The sequence below is a fragment of the Haliotis asinina genome, chromosome 11 (genome assembly GCF_037392515.1).
Source record: "Haliotis asinina isolate JCU_RB_2024 chromosome 11, JCU_Hal_asi_v2, whole genome shotgun sequence".
Classification (NCBI taxonomy): Eukaryota; Metazoa; Mollusca; class Gastropoda; order Lepetellida; family Haliotidae; genus Haliotis; species Haliotis asinina.
In genome coordinates, this window is record NC_090290.1 from 4860883 (window position 1) to 4879877 (window position 18995).

General features: G+C 39.1%; 1 protein-coding gene across 1 annotated transcript in view; it reads right to left on the reverse strand.

Moving 5' to 3' along the window:
* Positions 1-985: 985 nt before the first annotated feature.
* Positions 986-18995, reverse strand: part of LOC137256443 (probable G-protein coupled receptor 139) — a 33073-nt gene continuing 15063 nt past the window's right edge. The window contains exon 2 of the mRNA XM_067794285.1: positions 986-2700. Within this exon, the coding sequence (XP_067650386.1) occupies positions 1624-2667 (1044 nt within the window). The 5' untranslated portion in view covers positions 2668-2700 and the 3' untranslated portion in view covers positions 986-1623. The remainder of the gene's footprint in view (positions 2701-18995) is intronic.

Below are 18995 nucleotides of genomic sequence, written 5' to 3' on the forward strand. Positions count from 1 at the left end.
CATTGATAAATATAGAAAATACTCCATGCACAGGGCTTGGCATGACCAGCCGATTGGTCGAACCGGGCCCATTCGACCAAACGTCTAGGAGAAGTCAGGGCCGAAGTGGTGTGTTGAGCAACAGGAACACGGTTGCAGGCTCCCCTTGCCCTCAACCACCAGGATCCCCTCATCCACCGACACAGGGCTGCAACCCACGGCAAATGGGTTGGTGGACCAAATATCCCCCCGGGTCCACTATGGGGGTGTCGGCGAGCTCTTAGCGTTACCCAGCACCCACCACGAGGAGGTGGCTCGCCACGGGTGCCCCAAAAATGCCAAGAATTAACTGGATTGATTTGAGATTTATAATTAGCTTTCAGTAGTATTTTAGCATTGGCGATTTCACAATGATTTTGAAAGCAAGCATAAGTATATATAATATCTATTATCATGTTACATATGTTTGTAACACAGGTACGGTGGGGTAGCCTAGAGGCAAAAGTGTCCCCTGTGATATTGCTGGAATGTTGGCGTAAAACAAAATCCACTCACTCATTTGTCATGTACAACCTCACACGTCTGTGTCCAACAACTCCAGTCTTTCATCTCTGTGTTTGAGACAATTTTCAGACAGTATGAAATCTTGTCGCGTGTGTTATATGTTGTATTTTATTCCCGCTTCAGTCGGCGACAGCAGCAGGATTGGTGTTGTAGTTCCATTCTCGAAAACAGTGAGATACTCACACAAGATAGGTTCAGTAACTAAATACTGAGGCTTGTGTCGAATAAAAGGTTCCTCAATTACAACCCCTAAATATCCATGTATATATGGAGGAGAAAGTACTTTGCACATAAAGGGCACTTTGGATTTCATAGTGTCACTTTCTTGTTTCCAAGAAAGAAAGAGTTAATAGATGGCTCAGTGGCTCGATACATAAAACTTTTTCCTGATGTAACCTACTATAAATTTACTGAAGACATGAATAATAATAATGAATAAACATTGAACATGTAATGACTTTATTTTACATCATTATGTAGGACACAAATAGAGAATTTCAAGTGACAATAAATGACGATAGCCGTGACTATGTGCTAGACCTAACATGATTTAGAACTTTTCCTATATTGTAAAACGTCATTAATATAGAATAAACTCTGGATGTTGATAAGGAATAATGCGTCAAATATATTCATTTTGTAGGTTTTAAGACAACCTCAATATTTCATCCACTTCAGTTGGCGTCGATTTACACTGATTTTCCTAGATATTCACGAAGACATACAAATAAGCCCATGCCATTTTGGACACGTAATGGTGCATTGTTAGACAATTGTTGAGGTTAATTAGCTGTTAATGGCCAGCACATCATCTGTGTTCTTGGTCCTATAAGAGTGATTGATTATGGTTTTAAGCCGCTTTTGGCAACATTCCGTCAAGATTGGCCGCCAGAACTGAAATTCCCGCATTGTACCCTTTTGGGGAATCGAACCTGGATCATCGGCGTGACGAGCGAACGCTTTAACTACTGAGCTACCCCACTGTCCCAGCCATGCATTATAATTATCTTTGCAGCATAACGAATCTTTCTGTGACACAATAGTTTGACTTTTTCATTGGGGAACACAAGGGACATTTTATTACCTCGTCCTTGGTTCACTGTCTGTTTGGGGTGGAGTTTTTTCCGAGCTTCTTTTTCTGGACGAAATATCCCGGATGATAGAAGAATAGGCATGTCTGAATCTCCTCCCAGCCAGGAAGTACAGGTAGAAGTTAACGGCATGGTTGCTGTCGGCAATGTTGGTTGTAAGGACGTCGAGGAAATATTTTCTCGCTTCACCTAAGGAACAACTAGTTGGATTCCAGTATTCATATACAACCAAGAAAATGCATCTTGGAAACGACAGAAGTACAAACACTGCCGCCACAATTAACAGCATCGTTGTGATCTGTGTATCCAGTCTCCTTGTGGCAACAGTTGTCGAGTGGTTTTCTGACAGAGTCCGCAGATTGTTGGCCGACTTCCTGACGTAGACGACGATGAGGATGTTGCAGATGAAGAGGCAGGAAGCCGGCAGGACGGCGTACACGAAGGAACCGACATAGAACCAGGCCTTAAAGGATGGACCTTCTAATGTCAACGTGCAAGTGTATCCTTCATATTGAATGACAGTCCACAACAGATGCAGGTGGATGAGGCACAGCAAGACAAACACACAAGAAATAATCACCAGACCTTTCCTCACGGTCCACTTGACCGCCATCTTGAACGGGTACCTCACCGCTAGGAATCTTTCTATTGCCAGGGTAGTGAGTATCCAGTTAGCGTATGTGGAGAACACAAGCCCTAGGAAAAACAATCCTCGGCAACTTCTGTCGTCCATGGCGAGTCTCCTGTTCTGGGACTGGTTCTCTACGAGCTTAAGAACAATGGCGATGTTGTCCACCACTGCCAACAAACCGACGTAGAACAACGACGTTGTCAAACGTTGCTGGCACATCCTGGTGACCACAATAACGCTGATGATGTTGCCAGGGAAACCAGCGACAAACACAACCCAGATGTAGAACTGTTTTATGATGTCGGACACTCTGACCAGGTGGTCGTACTCGCCCGACGTGGCGTTGCCTTGACACAAAGATAGGTTGATCTCTGCCATGGATGTATTATGTTGAACACTCATCTTTCACAGCGGGGATGGCTAATTCACAATGATCTGAAAAAATCAAATATGTGGATTCAAATTAAGCTTAAGAAAACTGTACATTTTGAAAAAACGTATTTCATGTTGTATTTTTGTCAAATAATAATTTAACGTCATATTCATTCATTCATTCATTCATTCATTCATCCATTTATTTCAATGTTCATATTTTGTAAACAAAAAATCCGGGTGTGGGGTATTCCTTTATTAGAATAATACTGAATCAGTTCTTATCCGGACAATCCAGGGAGTGATATTATCAGCAATGTCCCATAGCCTCAGCGAACGCAGTGTGACGTTGAATCTGACCACGTCATCCGTTCAAATGCCTCCCAACGCAAACCTTGCTCCAATTCCCATGGGTTCCAGTCTAGTCAGCTCTTAACAGGGACTGAGGCCTGACTCATAGAATGAACTAATTCACCAACATAGACGTGATGCGTACATACATGTAAAATGTTCAGCAATTACTATTTGTCTGTTGTCTATGCATCACACGCAATATGCAACTTGATTATAAGACAAACATATGGATGTCAACTTCTCATATGTTGCATAACACAATATTTCTGGGATACTTGATGTCGGTGGGCGAGCTGGCTAAGGCGCCAGACTAGTGATCCAGCGAGTTTGAGGTTTCGGGATCGAGCCCACCTGTGACCGGATGTAAAAACCTTGGAGTCAACTTTGTGTGCAGACTCTTTCAGTGTTGTCTCAACCCCTAGTGTACGGTACACAACCCTGTGCACTTAAAAGAACCCACGAATTCGTTGGTATATGACCAGAACACGAGCATACACCTAGTTGTGGGTACAGCAACGTGCAGTAAACTTGGACAAAGTGCTGTGACTTTGTGTCCCAGTACACCCAGTACACCCAGCTGTCAGTTGGGTACCTCGTTAGGATGAGAGAGCCACAACAAACTCGGTGCACCTAGTGGCAGCAAGAGTTGTATACTCCCCAGGGAGTTGAAATTGAAATACCATGTGCTGTTGAGATTGACATCCAGTTATCGAGGGGAAAATAATAGGGCCTTGAGCATGCACTAGTGCATGGATATGTGCACTATATAAATATCCTATCTATCTATCTATCTATCTATCTATCTATCTATTTCATTCACCTGAATTGTGTTATACAATAAATAAGAATTTGCTATCCATATATTTGTTTTATATATTCACGGACGTCTAAATGCCTCTCAAGAATACAACTTCACTGCTTTCATTTTTGTAACCTTTTGGACCCTGCATTGTAATGTGTTCTGAAGTATTGCATTTGTTGTTCTGAGGCTCCACAGTTCTCATTTCCTATATGAATAAATATTCTTCAAATGCATTCGACAATTAACAGAAAATAACCTGGAGTACCACAAGACCAGGAACAAATTAATCACACATAACTTTGATGATATTTGCTCGAAAAGCAAGTTTTAGGATATGATGCTTGAAAAACTATATTATCCTTCAGAATGATTGAGAACATTAAAATTGTATGTCACTAAAATACATCGATGTAAGATGAAGAAAACGTAATCGCATCATGGCTGCTAAGAAGTATCCGTTTCATTGATACAGCAGCCTCTGAAGATGTTTAAAAGAACAAGAATATGCAATTTGAGACAGTTGTTGAAGTGGAGCAAATAGAAATGAAAAAATCAACCTTTTCGATAATGAAACGGAATCATGACGTATGATCACATGTGTTTGGTGTAGAGCACCATCAAAGGAGTAACGTAACTCTCATTCATAACTGAAACGTTACTACTCAAAGGAGCCATCGTTTCGGTTAAGAAATCATGCGATTTTGTTGCCATTAAGTCTAATTAGATAAGCACTGATTCTAAAATTAGCAAAGCAGTGGGCGGATAGCTTTATGGTTAAAGCATCCGCTCGTCTCGTTGAAAATCTGGGATCGATTCCCTATATGGGTAGAATGTGTGAGGGTGGGTTCACCAAAAGCGGCGTGAAACTATACTCACTCACTCTAATCTGATGGACATAACACAGCATGACGTTCGATGTTCAGTGTTTTTGTATTTGATAGCTCTACTTCACTATCTCTACTGTCCCAAATGTGATATTATGGAACCTACCACTTATCATCACACGGCCAATGTTCAAAGCTGACAGTAGCATGGTGATATATTCAAAATGGTCAATAAATCATTGTGAAAGTTGTCCAGCATAGTATGAGATAGTGTTGAAACCTTGTTGGTCTCTTAATTACAAACTTACATGACGTTGGTATGAATCGTAAAATAATCACATATGGAACATTTGACATGCCATGATGAATAACAGATGATGACTTTGAACCCATGAATCGTCCAGCATTCGTTTATACGATGTATCCGATTCAAAGACAGTCCGAAGGACAGTTCGGCTGGCGTTGTTGTGGATGTACACTTCCGACTTTGTACCAGACAAGGTATGTGGACAGAAAGGTTAGGACAAGCCGCTGGAATTCTGGAGATGTTTATTTGCAGCGGAAGGTGTCAGGACTGACACAAAATTGTCGAAAAACACGCACACGGCACAACTATTGGCGTTTGTATGTAGTCTCAGTTGCTTTTGGTTTTAATATTTCATCACCACCTACTACGTTTTTAGAATTAGGCCCGTGAAGGTCCGGTTAGAATTGGTTAGTCGTAAGAGGCGACTAAGGTGATCTGGTGACCTGGTGATCTGCGGAGATCGATATTCCTGCTCTTGATCGTTGGGTTGTCTGGTCCAGACTCGATTATTTACATACAACCGCCATTATCCTGGAATATTGATGAGTGCGACGTAAAACTTAACTCACTCACTTATGTAGAAATCAATGTTGGTGTGTGGTTGAATATACGATGCTGTTGCGAATGTCGATATAGCAAGATTCCGAGTGAGCGAGAAAGTTTAGTTTTACGCCGCGTTTAGCACAATTCTGAATGGTCAATCAAATGGAAATAAACATTTCTGATTGAAACAGCAAAGCTGAATGCCACATCTCGGAAAAGGCTTTTCAATGTCACGATTGTTTTTAGTACTTATATGTGCAGGAGTAGATTAATAATTACTTGTCCCTTCATTAATTTACACATGATGGTCCAATTCTACGTATTTCCACTTTAACCTTACAAATGTGCATTTAACTGGAACATTCAGGAAATTGACGGGCACAAGGAACCCCCCCCCCCCCCCCCCCTTGACTGAGATGTCTAACATGAAACAAACAAGTAAATGTCAGTCGATGGTGACGTATTTCATACAGATTGTTTCATCGGCATTTTATTAGTTAGTGTTTCAATATCGAAGGATCAATTTGATACGGATTGCTTTATCGGCATTCTAGAAGATGGTGTTTCAGGAACGAAGGATCAACTTGATACGGATTGCTTGATCGTCATTCTAGAAATAGAAGGCGTCTCTGTGTGTGTCTGTGTCCGTGTGTGTGATTGATGGTGTTCTGCCATCACTGTCTTTTCAGCCGAAATCACTAATTTGGGGAACTTTGTTAATTATTTTAGATTTCCATTGTTAACAACAGGTAGGCATTGAGCATAATCAGTGACAGATATATGTCGTTTTGATAATATTGGAATAGTTAATTGTATTTTTATAATATCGTCATAAGGGTTTTAGAATATTTTCTTAAGGTTAAGCTTCTTATGAGAAAAAGCGAAACTGATGAGAAACTTTTCAGTGAATGAACTTTTGTTTCGGTGATGTTTTTTCTTTCTTTCTTTTGTTTCCTGTTGTTGGTTTTTTATTAGGAAAGCGATAACTCTAATTTCCAAGCAGAAGGGTTGGAGTGAGAGGTAACAACATTGAGCTGGTAATTTACGCAGTTGGACATGATAAGAACAAACCATTATGATTTGAATAGAAATAAGACATTAATGTCTCCGTCTCAAGAACATAAAAATGGTAATTTGTTCTTTTATGGCAGTATTACATTTGATGTAGCCAAAAGGGCATTTGGTAATTTTATTCCATTTTCTATAGAGGCTAAACACGTCTGTACATTATCAACAAGTTGCTTTGTCACCTCTAATCATTAAGGAATGAAAAGGATTAGTATGTGAAGTCTCGTGTCTTGACTGCGTCTAATGCACACAGACCACAATCAAGGCAGTAAAAGAAAACATGGAGGATACTCTTTTTGTGTTTTATGGTTGCTATGGAAATGAGATTTTGTTTAACAGATACGTTTTCAGGAAGATATGTGTCAATAGTTTGAAAAGCTGGGGCAGCTGATGTTACAGGAAACATTCAAGCAGTGAACGATCGAGAACGATCGCTGGATTAGAAAGTAGATCTGGAGCTATGCACAAGTTTCTATCATCTCTTCTCGGTATGAAAAAGGGTGTTTGTTTACCCAAATCAGAGAGCCTACCTGATCTTGCAAATAGTTTCAATCGGTATTTTGCCGAAAAAATATCTTACATACAAGATAGTGTTAGAAGTGAGATGAAGGACAATCAACACCTATCTACACGCCATTTTGATGGCCCTGTCATGGACTGTTTTCAGCCATTTACAGAAGTGGAAGTCTTGAAACTGATTAAGGATTGTAAGCCAACGACATGTGTCTTGGATCCTATGCCCACCAAATTGTTGTTGGAATTTCGTGATGTGCTCATTGTTCCAATAACTAAACTGGTAAATTTGAGTTTAACTTCAGGTGCGGTTCCTACACCCCTGAAGGAAGCAGTCATCAGACCATTGATCAAGAAAGCAGGATCTGATCCCAACGACTTGAAAAATTATCGTCCCGTCTCCAACTTACCCTTTCTATCCAAACTTGTGGAAAGGGCTGTGAAAGTGAGACTCAACTCTCATCTTACAGCGCATGGACTTATGGAAAAGTTCCAGTCTGCTTATAGACCACGTCATAGTACGGAAACGGCACTCATTCGTGTTATGAATGATTTGCTCTGCTCGGTTGACAGTGGAAAAATCGCCCTACTTGTACTCCTTGACCAGTCAGCCGCTTTCGACACTCTTGACCACCATACACTTTTGAAACAACTTGAAATTTCATTTGGAGTTACTGGAGTGGCACTGTCCTGGTTTGTTTCTTACCTCAGTGATCGACAGCAGTCAGTTATCATAAACAATCATTCATCTAAGAAAACCCCATTATCCTGTGGAGTACCTCAAGGATCCGTTCTAGGACCAGTGTTGTTTACACTTTACACCAGAGATCTTGGAGATGTAATCAGTACACATGATGTGAGCCACCACTTCTACGCAGATGACACTCAGCTGTCTGATTCATGCTATCCCAACACTGCAGAACAAATGTGTGAGCGACTGTCAGAGTGTACTGGTGATGTAAAGACATGGATGACGACAAATTTGCTCAAACTAAATGAGGCGAAGACCGAGGCGTTGCTTGTCGGCACTAAGAAGAATCTTCGTCATGTGATGACCAACTCACTCACAGTTTGCAACATTGACATTCCATTTTCGAAAACGGTTAAAAATCTTGGGCTTCATCTGGACTCTGATCTCTCTATGAAAGCTCATATAAACACAGTTTGCAAATCCTGTTACTTCCATTTACGAAACATTAGCAGCATTAGAAGCTCCCTTACTACACCAGCAGCTCAAGCCCTAGTGCGATCGCTTGTTCTTTCAAAGATTGACTACTACAATAGCATATTTTATGGACTTTCTGAAAAACTTCTGTCAAAACTCCAAAAAGTACAAAACTCTGCAGCACGACTTGTCTGCAAAGTTCCCACAAGGATCCATATTACACCTGTCCTGGAAACCCTGCACTGGCTACCAATTAGAGCCAGAGTTGAATTCAAGGTCCTGAGTCTTGCCTACCAGTACTACCATCATACAGCTCCAGACTACCTTGTTGAGCTAGTCACCAAGTACAATCCTTCTAGAATGTTAAGATCAACAGACCAACACCTTCTCATTGTTCCCAGACAGAAATTACAGGCATTTGGATTTCGCTCATTCGGCTATGGTGCTCCACAGTCATGGAATCAACTCCCGATTGAACTCAAAATGTCTCCCTCCATTGACTCATTCAAAAGTTCACTGAAAACTTATCTTTTCAGAAAATATTACAATGTATAGCTTAAATTTCCTCAGATTGTTTTTCACCATCGTTCCAGCATAACCTCTGCCTTGCTTTGTAAATATTTGCTTGGATTCATTCAATGTAGCGCTTTGAGCATGCTTTATGTGCGGAATTCAGCGCATTATAAATACACATATTATTATTATTATTATTTGATGAAATTGGGACTTGTATGGATGAACGTATTTACTCCGTTACACAGACAGTGTGGAATCTCTCCAGGAGATGATAAGGGTACTATCGACACACGATATTCCAGTACTAGAATAGATCGGTTACTCAGTCAGATTTGTTCGAATGCCAAGGCTAGTTTTTCAGGAAACGTATAGAACGACTGTGTTCATTGTTTCTAACAGAGACGCAGACACTCACACTTCTAGCTGAAATCTGGTTAGTGTCACACTCGATATGTTAACAGTGTTGCAGGACTGGTGTTAACAATGTCTACAAGCACCACTTTCCAGTAAAACAAAACGTCATGCCATACACTTCTATACACTTCCATACACTCCAGATTACGTGTCAGTGAAGCTACCTCCATTCACTTGGTGAAACCGAAAGCGTCAAAGTAAAATTTACCCAAATCAATTTCCACATTACAACTTGATAATGGATATTTCATTATATCTGTCAGAATAAACAACAGATGAAAATGTATTGCCCCAGACGGGACTGAATGACTGCACAAACTGGCCAATGACATACATATGTGTCCTTAAAATATAATATACAAATGATGTCGACAATGCATCAATAAAACAGTCCTATTTGTCGATCTTCAGTTATCCATATAATTGCAATATTATTGGGAAATGTAATAAACTGTATGTTTCATCTCGTTTAAGCAATGTGAATGACAGTGTGTGATGGATAGGATGAACTTCTGGCGCCTCAGCTTGGGTTATCCTTCGTAATAACGTGAATGGATATAATGCCTGTAGAGGCAGGTCATACATGTTCTTAATTACTGAGTTTATTCGAACACGGATCTGCTGCTTTGCACGACACTTTCACGTATTTCAGATTGTGACTTATTGACACAATTTGATGTTAATAATGAATATTGAAAATAAGCTATTTCACCATGAACATTACAACAAGATGAGCTGTTTTGTTGTTTGTATGTTTGTTTCTTTATATATGTTTTTGTGTTGGTTTTTTACTATTTGGTTTACTTTTGATGAGTCGCGTATTTTGCATTGCCAAGTTCAGATCAGTGTGTTGTCTCATGTATACCTGCAGTATTATCTCTTGTACATCCGTGCTATTATCACATGACTAACTACACTATTATCTCATGACTAACAAAACTATTATCTAATGTATTACTGCACTATTATATAACGTATTACTGCACCATTATCTCGTGACTAACTACACTATTATCTCATGACTAACAAAACTATTATCTAATGTATTACTGCACTATTATATAACGTATTACTGCACCATTATCTCGTGACTAACTACACTATTATCTCATGACTAACAAAACTATTATCTAATGTATTACTGCACTATTATATAACGTATTACTGCACCATTATCTCGTGACTAACTGCACTATTATCTCTTGTATAACTGCACTGTTATCTCTTGTATAACTGCACTGTTATCTCTTGTATAACTGCACTGTTATCTCTTGTATAAATGCGCTTAGTATTATATCATGTATGTCATGACAATCAACAGGATGGGGAAATGTACAAACACTTCTGTCTGCCTTAGTGATAAGCGTATAAATACCCATTAAAAGTAAGCAATCTTCAGAAGCAGTTTTTGAAATGCTGCTAGAAATTCGTGCTGTGTCGCACTATATTATTTCTAGTCCGTAATTTATTTTTAGCCGCTTCACAATTTACTACGAACGTTGCCCAGTGCAACAAACAAGAAGTTGTCACCTTAGTCTTAGTTATATACATGTGTGCAGGTGCGTTCCCTGAGTCTCGGCGACCGAGTCTAGTAACATTATTTATGAAACATGTGTCATATTTGGGATTACACTTTCTTAGTAAAGTACAAATTCTAGTACTTTTTTGGTTGAGTCACATCCGGGATTCGAACCAACGCCAACCGCCTAGAAGGTGTTATCCAAAATATGGCATTTGTGTTACGAGTGTGAATTTTCGGTATATATTTGTTATTAATTAAGTAATAATTATTATTGGGTCACAACATTTAGTGTTTTGAATAGTAAATATTATGGGTCACATTTCGTTTTAATAGCTGGTCAACACTTTTAGCATTCTGGTTTTCCGGAATTTATCTGCTCCTAGTTTTCGATAAGATTACTTCCGGGAGACTTAATCTAGGGCATTCTACAGTGTTGACGATGTTAGTTTGTGCCCGAACTTTCGGGAAATGCCTAAATATATATATGAAGGCTGATTGCCGTGTTGAGGGCGACACTCACATTCATTCATATTTCCTGGAGTTACATCTCTGTCACGCTTGATCATCAAAACCCGTCAACTTCTGACCTACATTATCTGCTGTCGCACCGATCGCTGTGTTGACATTCTGCCATAGTTGATTCTCTCTCACACCAAGACTTTGGTGGGTTTGCTGTATTGTATTTTGTGACCCACTTACTAAGGTTTTGTCTCTCTTGAATTGTACCTGAAATCTGCATTGTTATATTGACTTGTGACTTTGTATACCTTGCTCTCGTTGCATAATAATGATATCTGAATATTTTAAACTTGTCTTTGTTCTGTTTTGCTGGTTTACAAAGGGATTTCTTGCATTGTTGTCACGGTAAATTCTTAACCGTAACATTTGTCAAAATTGACCATTTTCTAAACAACATTGTGTAATCATAGCTTTAAGCCGCGTGGGCCGTGCCAATTTACACTTATCAGAGCAGAGGGGTACACTAATTACGCAGGATAGACTATCAGTCAGCTTCTTTTTTTGGGTGGAAGTCACGGTGGCTGATCGGGGCTAGACGGTTGACTTTGTGTGCTGGCGATTAGGTGCCTGACTCTGAGGGTGCTGGTTCGATTCCCAAATGGGACTCAACCAAAACAGTACTAGAATCTGTACTTTACTAAGAAAGTGTAATCCCACATGTGACATGTGTTACATTTGACCACTTTCTACATGGCATTGTGTAATCATTTTTAATGTAATTCAACCTTTAGATACACGCTCCTTTGCGCAACACCCCATCCGTACAATAATGTATATTCTAGGAAAATGCAGCGTCAAGACAATAGAGAAAACATTTCGAACAAAATGCAATTTTTTGCCAGCGTCTTTCGAGATTTATTTCCAGAAAATTATGTATTTATGTATTTTCTCCTTATATCGGACGTCTAAGTGGTGATGAATGGAGACAAGATCCTTTCATTGACTGGAGACAATCAATAAGTTGGGGAGAAACGTCTTCATGGTTTTATTGAACTAAGACATAGCCCAAATAGATTGCCCTGTTGTTGACAAGCTTGTAAAATGTACGAACGTTTCTCTGTCTGCCGCTAATAATTAATGGAAACCGTGAAGTATAAACAACATCCAGAAGCATCTTGGAGAATGCCAGTTGGGAGCCGCGCTGTGTCTGATTGTGCTAATCTGACAACTATCCTGTCAGAGGGCGTCACATCGCTGATTTCATAACAGATCATATTGAGACACAATTGAAAGTGCTCTTTGTAGGATAATTTCAAGCTATTATCACATGCACGTCGACATACCAGACACTCCTAACTGGGATTCTATCAGTTGTTTGGGCGTATTGTCACGTATTGTCTACTGTATATTCATATCAATGGCTTACAAACACTAAATAAACTGAGTGAAGTATTTCCCCTATCTTACGATCGGTATGAGAAGCATGATTAATGGAATATTCAGGATCACTGCAGAAAAGAGAGTCCCAGTTGGTCGTTAAACGGAGCAAGATAATCTGACCCATCTCTCACAGAACAGTGTTTTACCAAACAAACCAGATCAAGGTGTGGATGAAACAAACCAGATCAAGGTGTGGGTGAAACAAACCAGATCAAGGTGTAGGTGAAACAGCGGCCAGAGAGTACTGGAGGGAAAAATGTATGTCTTTGGACACTTTTCTTGATTCCTCTAACCAAAGTTGATATAAACAGTCAATTCCACATCTACCTAGCTATGAGAATCATGTGATATAGTTTTCCGTATGGTGTTTTTTTTAAGTAAGATTTTCTCAAAAACTTAAGAAGCATTCGTAAAGTGAATAGTTTCTTTTCCATATAGCGGCACTTGTTTATGTCAAAACTAACAATCACAACACAAAAAAACAGGTGCACACGTATTCTTGCTTTTTCATTCTTTGCTGTCGTCATGGCTGCAAGCATATTTCTTTTTGTATTTTTCGTAAAAAGGTAATATGTTGCACAAAAATCCATGCATAAATAACCGAAAATGATTATTTTTTAGCGTTACTAGATTCGATCACATGTCAGACTTTAACTGTGCTCTGCTACTTTTTATGTGACAGAAACAACTGTTCGTCCTTTTAAAATGTCAGTCAAAATTAGAAGGAGAGCCATACATTCCAGAGGCCAATTTCGATCTCGATACACATGCGCACTGATTATGTCAAACCTGAATCCAAGGGCAAGTTTTCAAATAATTGTCCAAACAGGCGATTATGCCTTAGCATACTGGAGTGTAACACATGCAAGCACATGGTGTGTAATATAAATAATTACACAATGCGTATACAACCGGTTTCTGAAATGACTTAGCTGACGACGGATCATAAAAGGTCTTCTTTTTAATATTCTGACATTGCAAACAATTGAAGAAATGATAACTTACTGTTGGCATTCAAAAAAACAATGCATGAAATTTGGTAAGTTAGCGGTGCAAAGGTACAGTAATCCGTACAGTCTCTGTGGTTGTTATTGTCTATTGCGAGAGAGCGTGGATGTGTGTGCGCGTGCGTGCGTGTGTGTGTGCGCGTGTGTGTGTGTGTGTGTGTGTGCGTTACAAGGATCTGTGTGGAAGCATTTGGTAATGTTAAGGTCTGTTCTACTAAGGCTACAAAGGTCTGTTCAGCACTAAAATCTGCAGTTCAGGGATAAAGTGATTTAGGCTAGGTGTGTGAAAGATAAAGTTTGGTGTCATCTGATGCACGCAGACAAAAATTAAGACGACCAAAAAAGATGAGAACACTTTGTATTTCTAAGTTTGCCAGAGAAAAATGAGGTTTTGATGAGAATCAAATGAGAATGCAAGGTACTTATGGGAGGATGTGTGTCAAGATTTTGAACAGATTGGAAAACTAGCGTTATTGGAAAATATGAAGCAGGATGTATTGTTTGTTTGGATGCAGTGGCGTGAAAGTTAAACAAAAGTGCAACTTTGGTTGGTAATTACCTTGGTTACGCAGTCACACAGAATGGTTTCTCTCTCAGAGCTGGCAATGATAATACCCATCCGTGTTATTCCACTACCAGAACAGACCAAGATGGTTTCAAATTCTAGCCTTAGTTGTTCCACACATGTGCTATATGATTCAGACTGATATACGCATCGATCAGTCACTCGCCATGAAACTTCTAGAACTTCTGAGTTCATCGTTCTGGTAAACGTCTGGATAAAACGGCGACTAGTGTCTGTGCACACTCATAGGACTACCAAAAACATGACGGTATGCAAGGCTGTGAAATTAAATCTCATTGATGTACCATTCAAGCGCAAAAGTAAAAGTCGATTTCATCTATCCGCATTACACGCCATCATAGACGATGTGATATATATTTCATGATTTCGGAATAAACGACATATTAATATGCATTGTCCCCGACCGGTTTCGATGGTTGCTCAAATGAAGAGGCGTCCATAATAAAGTCAGTTTGATTTATCGATCGTCGGTTTCATATAATTGCATCTTGGGAAATGTAATGAACTATTAGGATTCTGAGTTTATCATGATGTGATCGATGTGATCTGTATGTGCATTAAACCGACGCAGTGTGATAGGGTAAGTATGAACGTAATAGGCTCATTAGCTGGGGATCAAACACAGATCCACTGCTTGACATTCACTTTCATTTATTTCACATTGTGATTTATTGGCACAATGTATTGTTGGATGTTTATAATGAATATTGTGAATACTAAGGTGTTTTCTGGTATGAAGATTTAAACAATATGTTTTGTTCAACTTCTTTATTATACAAGGTCACAACGTTTGGAGACAGATTCTAGTCTCTTCTTCAGGTGAAGTGAGGGTAAAACTAAAGGGTTGTAGTATATAAACACATAACAGTAGACTGATAACAATGGGTAACTAGATATACAGGTTTCTATTAATTGATGTACAGGCTTCAACTTATGTACAGACTTAAACTGATTGGTGTGCAAGCTTGTGTTGATTAGGTTAACGAGTTACAAGTACATCAATTAATCGAAGCCTGTACATCAATTAATAGAAACCTGTATATCTTGTTACCCATTGTTATCAGTCTACTGTTATGTGTATATATACTACAACCCTTTAGTTTTACCCTCACTTCACCTGAAGAAGAGACTAGAATCTGTCTCCAAACGTTGTGACCTTGTATAATAAAGAAGTTGAACCATAAAACACTTTTAGTTTGATTCCTCGAACTTCCAAATGCCTTTGAAACAACTAATATGTTTTGTTGTATATTTGGCTTGCTCTGCATTTTTGTTTCCTTCTTCTTTTCTCGATTTGAGTCAGTTTTACAGGGTGCTGTGTTTGCTTTGGTTGGTTTTGTTTTGTTTTATGGTGTGTTATTTATGCTAATTCTCTATAAGGCAACGCTACAGGAGGCAGCCGATGCAGGGTAGACAGCCCGCCATCTACACCATCCAGTTCAGCTTGTGTGGATACTTTTCACATGCACTACTATCGCATGTCCAGTTACACTGTTATGGTATGAAGGCCGGGCGGGGCAACTTAGGAATGGCCAGCGAGTCCTAACTTGACATACAGAAGGGAGCAAGCTACAAAGACATATTTTATATCATTGGAAAGATCTTGAGGAGATGAACACGAAAAGTTCATTTGCCAGTGTGTTCACGTGTTAATAAGCTCACAAATTGGCTCTGAAAATGCATTTCTGCAGAAATTTCTGGCAGAATTTTTTTATTTCACTACCAGAATTATCTTAATTTAACAAAATTAGAGAGTATAAGTAATGATACTGCTGCATGAGTGGTAGTTTCATGTTTATTCCAAGTAATAAGCACTTAGCGAGATCAACGGATCTGATATTTTTCTTTCGATACTAAAATTATCTTAGTTGAATAAGATTAAACACAATCGTTAAATAATTTAATATAGACTTTCTTTAAATGGTGTCGTTTTCCCTGTTTAAAGCCTATTAGTACCAGACAACCGAGAATTTTACAGTGTGAATTTAACCGTATTTCATTATAGCTTTTACAGTTTAAAAGGCTTATGCATTATTCCCATCCGTTTCGTCATAACACAGTTGTAACTTCTTAGTGGATTCACGTCGTGCAAGATTAATTTAACACTATCGGGGTGCATTTTCTAATCCCAATAAGCCTACATTGTTTTTGTATGCGACATGGGTTGAAGGCGAATAAAGACGAAACCGGACATATACTACATACATACAATATAATAACAATGTAAGACGTGTGAGCCATAATTCATCAACATGCCCGTAAAGACCAGCGTACCAGATGAGATGATAAACAATGCATCAGTGTTCAAAGTGACAATGCCCGCGAAAATGTAATTGCCTCGTTGAAACAATAATTTATGCCGGAGTGGCCACCGAGTATTCACACCTGTTAACGTGGTTTATCAGGTTGTCTCTATAAGCGGTCATCGTTCCGATTCGGTTGGCCTTGAGTGGACACCGCGGTTAATAATTGCGCAAGCCAGAGAGCGGCCACTGGGGAAATACAGCGAAACAATGCCAGTTGGTGCTGCATGGACAATAGACGTTTTATAGAGTATATCCAGTACGTCTTGTCGGTTCAAGGTCACATGCAACACAAAACAGTTCTTTGCAGATTCTGAATCGGTTCGGTAACAAATTATCAAAAGTGCAAAATAAAGTTATGAAGTTGAAAATAACGCGATTGAAAAAACGCTTCCCTAGCGCAGGGGGGAAAAGTGGTTTCACCACCCATAGCACATGTGCAGTGATTATTTTGAACCGGAAAGCCAACTTGAACTCGTATAAACACAAGTGATGTGTGCAAGATTATCGTTGCGGTGGGAGAACAAGAGATGTTTCTTGTGGTTACAAGCATCCTGGTTCGGCAATAATAACAATACACCGGTACAGTACCTGCATATTTGCAACCCATGCTTTTGAAAAAAATGTATAGTATTAGAAATGCTAATTTCATAGTTCAGTTTGAAAACTGAAATGTTTTAAATCATGTATATGGAAACAAAGAATACATTGATTGTGACAAGCAGTCTATGTCATAGACAAAGCGCAACGTCTGTTTACTGTCAAATGTCACTCTGCTTGTCTGCTAATGACAATATGCAGTACTTAGCTTCAATCATTTACCAACTTAACACCTATCAGGCTATACACCGTAAACAAACTACACTGCTTTATGGCTCGTGCACCTGGGGTCTGTCTCTGTCACATTATGTAATTAGACAGACAGGTAGGTGCGATTCCTGTACACATGATATGTTATTACGTCTGTGGGTTGCAAACAAACTACCTCCATTTTCTCGGATGACTGGGTAGGACGGACCTGAGTGCAAACTCAGATTGTCAGTTTCAAGGTCTGTATGTACAAAACCCAACATTTCAATATATAATATTTATGGATAACAACTTCTTCTATTGTGTGTGCTTAGAAGTGGATGGATGAATCATAATGATTGGAATATTTTCAAACTGTTTAACGCTGTATTTTGCACGAATCCACGAGTGACCAACATAGTTCTTACTATTCCTGTTTAAAAACATGTAACTGATAATATGCCGACGGTACACTAGAACAGTGATATAAACTGCCATCATCACAGACACATTTATACAATTTAACATTTCAACCACTGGCCTTTGTTGCGAAAACACGCCAATCAAGTTATCTCACTAGCTTCTGTCATGATGGGACCATAATTCACTCACTAGGGTCTTGGTTAAAAAAGGTAGGAATAACAAATATAAAGGGGATATTGTACCACATTAGTCATTCTTGAATGGGATTAACAGGTCTGAAAACTCGGTGGCCACTTCGGCAAAAATCATTGTTTCAAAGAGGCAATTATATTTTCGCGGGTATTGACACTTTGAACACTCATGCATTGTCACATAGGTATTGTTTATCATCTCATCTGGTACGCTGGTCTTTACGGGCATGTTGATGAATTCAAATTATGGCTCACACGTCTTACATTGTTATTATTGTATGTATGTAGTATATGTCCGCTTTCGTCTCTATTCGCCTTCAACCCATATCGCATGCAAAAACAATGTAGGCTTATTGAGATTAGAAAATGCAACCCAATACTGGTACTGGTACTAATAGGCTTTAAACAGGGAAAACGACACCATTTAAAGAAAGTCTATATTAAATTATTTAACGATTGTGTTTAATCTTATTCAACTAAGATAATTCTGGTATCAAACAAAAATATCAGATCCGTTGATCACGCTAAGTGCTTATTACTTGGAATAAACATGAAACTACCACTCATGCAGCAGTATCATTACTTATACTCTCTAATTTTGTTAAATTAAGATAATTCTGGTAGTGAAATAAAACATTTCTGCCAGAAATTTCTGCAGAAATGCATTTTCAGAGCCAATTTGTGAGCTTATTAACACGTGAACACACTGGCAAATGAACTTTTCGTCTTCATCTCCTCGAGATCTTTCCAATGATATAAAATATGTCTTTGTAGCTTGCTCCCTTCTGTATGTCAAGTTAGGACTCGCTGGCCATTCCTAAGTTGTCCCGCCCGGCCTTTATGCCTAACTGCACTGTTATCTCGTCTCCACCTACACTATTATATCTTACTGCACGACTGTCGCATTTCTAACTCTACAGTTTGCCTAGGGCTTACTGCACTGTTATCATATAACTCACTGCACAATTGTCACACGAATCATTGCACTGTTATCACATGACTGCATTATTATCTCATTTCTCATTACTATTATCACAAGACTCGTTGCACTGTTATCACATAACTCACTGCACTACTATATCATGACTAACTGCACTAGTACACTAGTATCTCATAACTAGCTGCACTATCA